The 2500-nt window shown below is 38.8% G+C and overlaps 1 protein-coding gene across 1 annotated transcript in view; it reads left to right on the top strand.

Annotated features, from left to right (window-relative positions):
• LOC135201999 (uncharacterized) overlaps positions 1–2500 on the top strand; it is a 4558-nt gene that overhangs the window by 1357 nt on the left and 701 nt on the right. The window contains exons 3-4 of the mRNA XM_064231273.1: positions 1–80; positions 559–705. The exon at positions 1–80 is cut by the window's left edge and continues 20 nt beyond it. Coding sequence (XP_064087343.1) covers positions 1–80; positions 559–705 — 227 coding nt within the window. The remainder of the gene's footprint in view (positions 81–558; positions 706–2500) is intronic.

Here is a 2500-nt window from a genome sequence, read left to right as displayed (position 1 = left end):
ATGACATCCGTCGAGAACACCTGGGGGAGTAGGAAACCAGACGCACCACCGAGTGTTGGCAACCTGGCTGGAGGCCACAGGTGAGTGCGTTAATGCTATCTATGTATATATACGTGTGTATATATATATATATATTTATATATATGTAATATACTATATATATATATATTATATATATATATATATATATATATATATATGTAAAATCCATACTACTATATTATATATATATATATATATATATATATATATCTATATAATATATATATATGTATATATATACTATCTTATAATTTAGTTATATATACATATATGTATATATGAATGGGTATATATATGTATATACACACATATATAAAACGTACATTAAGACACACACACATACATATGAATATATATACATCTTCACATGTAAATGAAATCATATTTCAAAGTTTGGTTTTACTTCCTCACTTAAAGCCATAATCATATTCTTGAAAGCGATACGACTGACGCATAGTTATGATTATGGACTGGATGAAGTCAGACGTCAACAACTTTCACACCTTTGTGTTTAAGGGAAGTCTTGTACAAGATCGTGGAGAAAAACCTGGACTCGGTGGGTATCGACGGGAAGGCCTGTCTGCTGAGGGCCATCTGCGAAATGTTTGTGGCGCCCCTGGACCACCATGGACTCGTCGGGGAGATCATGGAGGTCTTCTTCAGGTGAGATGCAAAGTTTCTTTTCATAAAAAAATTCTTTTCACTCAGAAATTCTTTACAAGAAATGAACATAAACACGCAAACAGGGTCACAAATACTAAGCCCCAAATATCGTTAAATTAAGATAAGCTGGGGATAAGTTACAACCAATAAGAATTTAGTTGATAGATGGGAGGTCAAAGTCGACCGTAGACATTAAGAAGAGATGGCGAGAGTATTTTGAACAACTGTTAAATACTGAAAATGAGAGAGAGGAGATGAGAGAAGCACAGATGGTGGAGGGACCAGGGATGTAGATACAGGATACAGAAGTGATGAGAGCATTAAGGAAAATGAAGAATGGTAAATCACCAGGTCCATCGGAGATCCAAATTGAAATGATCAAATTACTAGGTACACAAGGGGGTGGGGAGGGAAGTGGATGCTGGATCCATTAAAAGCTATATGGGAAGAGGAATAAATGCCAAGGAACTGGGAGAAGAATCTACTGGTATATATATTCAAGAAAAAGGGAGATGTCATGGATTGTGGTAACTACAGAGGAATTAAACTAACAGAGCATTGATTGAAAGTTTTAGAGAGAATACTGGATGAGACATTAAGAGTGATTGTAAAGTATGGATTCATGAGAGGAAGAGGGACAATGGATGCCATCTTCATAGTAAGACAGCCACAAGAAAAGAGGCTAGAGGGAAATCAGGAGCTCTCCTGTGCATTTATAGACCTAGAGAAAGCATACGATAAAATCCCAAGAGAAGTGATGTTTTGGTGTTTAAAGAAAAGGAAAGTTCCAGAAAACTTGGTTAGGCTGGTCGAGCACAAAAGTGATAACAGCCGTTGGGGAAACAGATAACTTTGAAGTTAGAGTGGGATTACACCAGGGGTCAGCATTAAGCCCATTTTCATTTGTGCTGGTCATGGATGTGTTGAGTGAAGATATCAGGAATGAAGAGCTGTGGGAGTTGTTGTATGCCGATGATCTGGTGATTACTGCTGAAAATGAGGAGGACCTACAGAGAACGGTTGGGGAGTGGCAGGAGTCTTTAGAGAGGGGTGGCTTAAAGGTGAATGTGAATAAAACAGAGTTTTGCTGAGCAGTAGGGAAGATAGAGTAATAGTAACACAAGAAAGAAGAGGCTCAATTATAAAACAGGAAGAAAAGTTTAAATACTTAGGATCTACTTTAAGCCAAGAGGGAGGACGTGAGGCTGAAGTTGACAGTAGGGTAAAAGCAGTATGAGGAAAGTTGAGAGAGGTGAGGAAAGTTGAGAGAGGTAACTGGAGTGGTATGTGATAAGAAAATACGAGTCAAGCTAAAAGTCAACACACATAATACAGTGATAAGACCAGTGTTCATATATGGAGCAGAAACATGGTGTCTAAGAAGAAATGAGGAAGTAAAGCTTGAGAGAACAGAGATGAGAATGCTGAGGTGGATCATGGGAATATCGCTGCTGGAGAGACTGGAAAATGATGAAATAAGAAAGGCAGGCTTAGTAAAGCTTACAGAGGTGATAAAAGAGTCACGATTGAGATTGTATGGCATGTGTTGAGGATCGATCACGAGGAGAGATTGACGAGGGCTTGGGAGGAACCTGTTAGAGGAAGAATATCGAGAGAGAGAGAAAGAGAATTAGATGGCGAGATAAAGTGAAGGAAGATATATGGAGAAGAAGTTTGGTGGAGGATGATGCCTTTGATAGGAGGCAGTGGAGTGGGCGCATCAGGCAACCGACCCTTTAATGTAGCGATAACGTTGGGAAAGAAGAAGAAGAGGTCAAAGTCGACCGTTCATCCT

Source organism: Macrobrachium nipponense, chromosome 30 (genome assembly GCF_015104395.2).
Source record: "Macrobrachium nipponense isolate FS-2020 chromosome 30, ASM1510439v2, whole genome shotgun sequence".
NCBI classification, from domain to species: domain Eukaryota; kingdom Metazoa; phylum Arthropoda; class Malacostraca; order Decapoda; family Palaemonidae; genus Macrobrachium; species Macrobrachium nipponense.
Note: the sequence above shows the minus strand (reverse complement) of the source record. Positions and strands in the feature narration are given on the sequence as shown.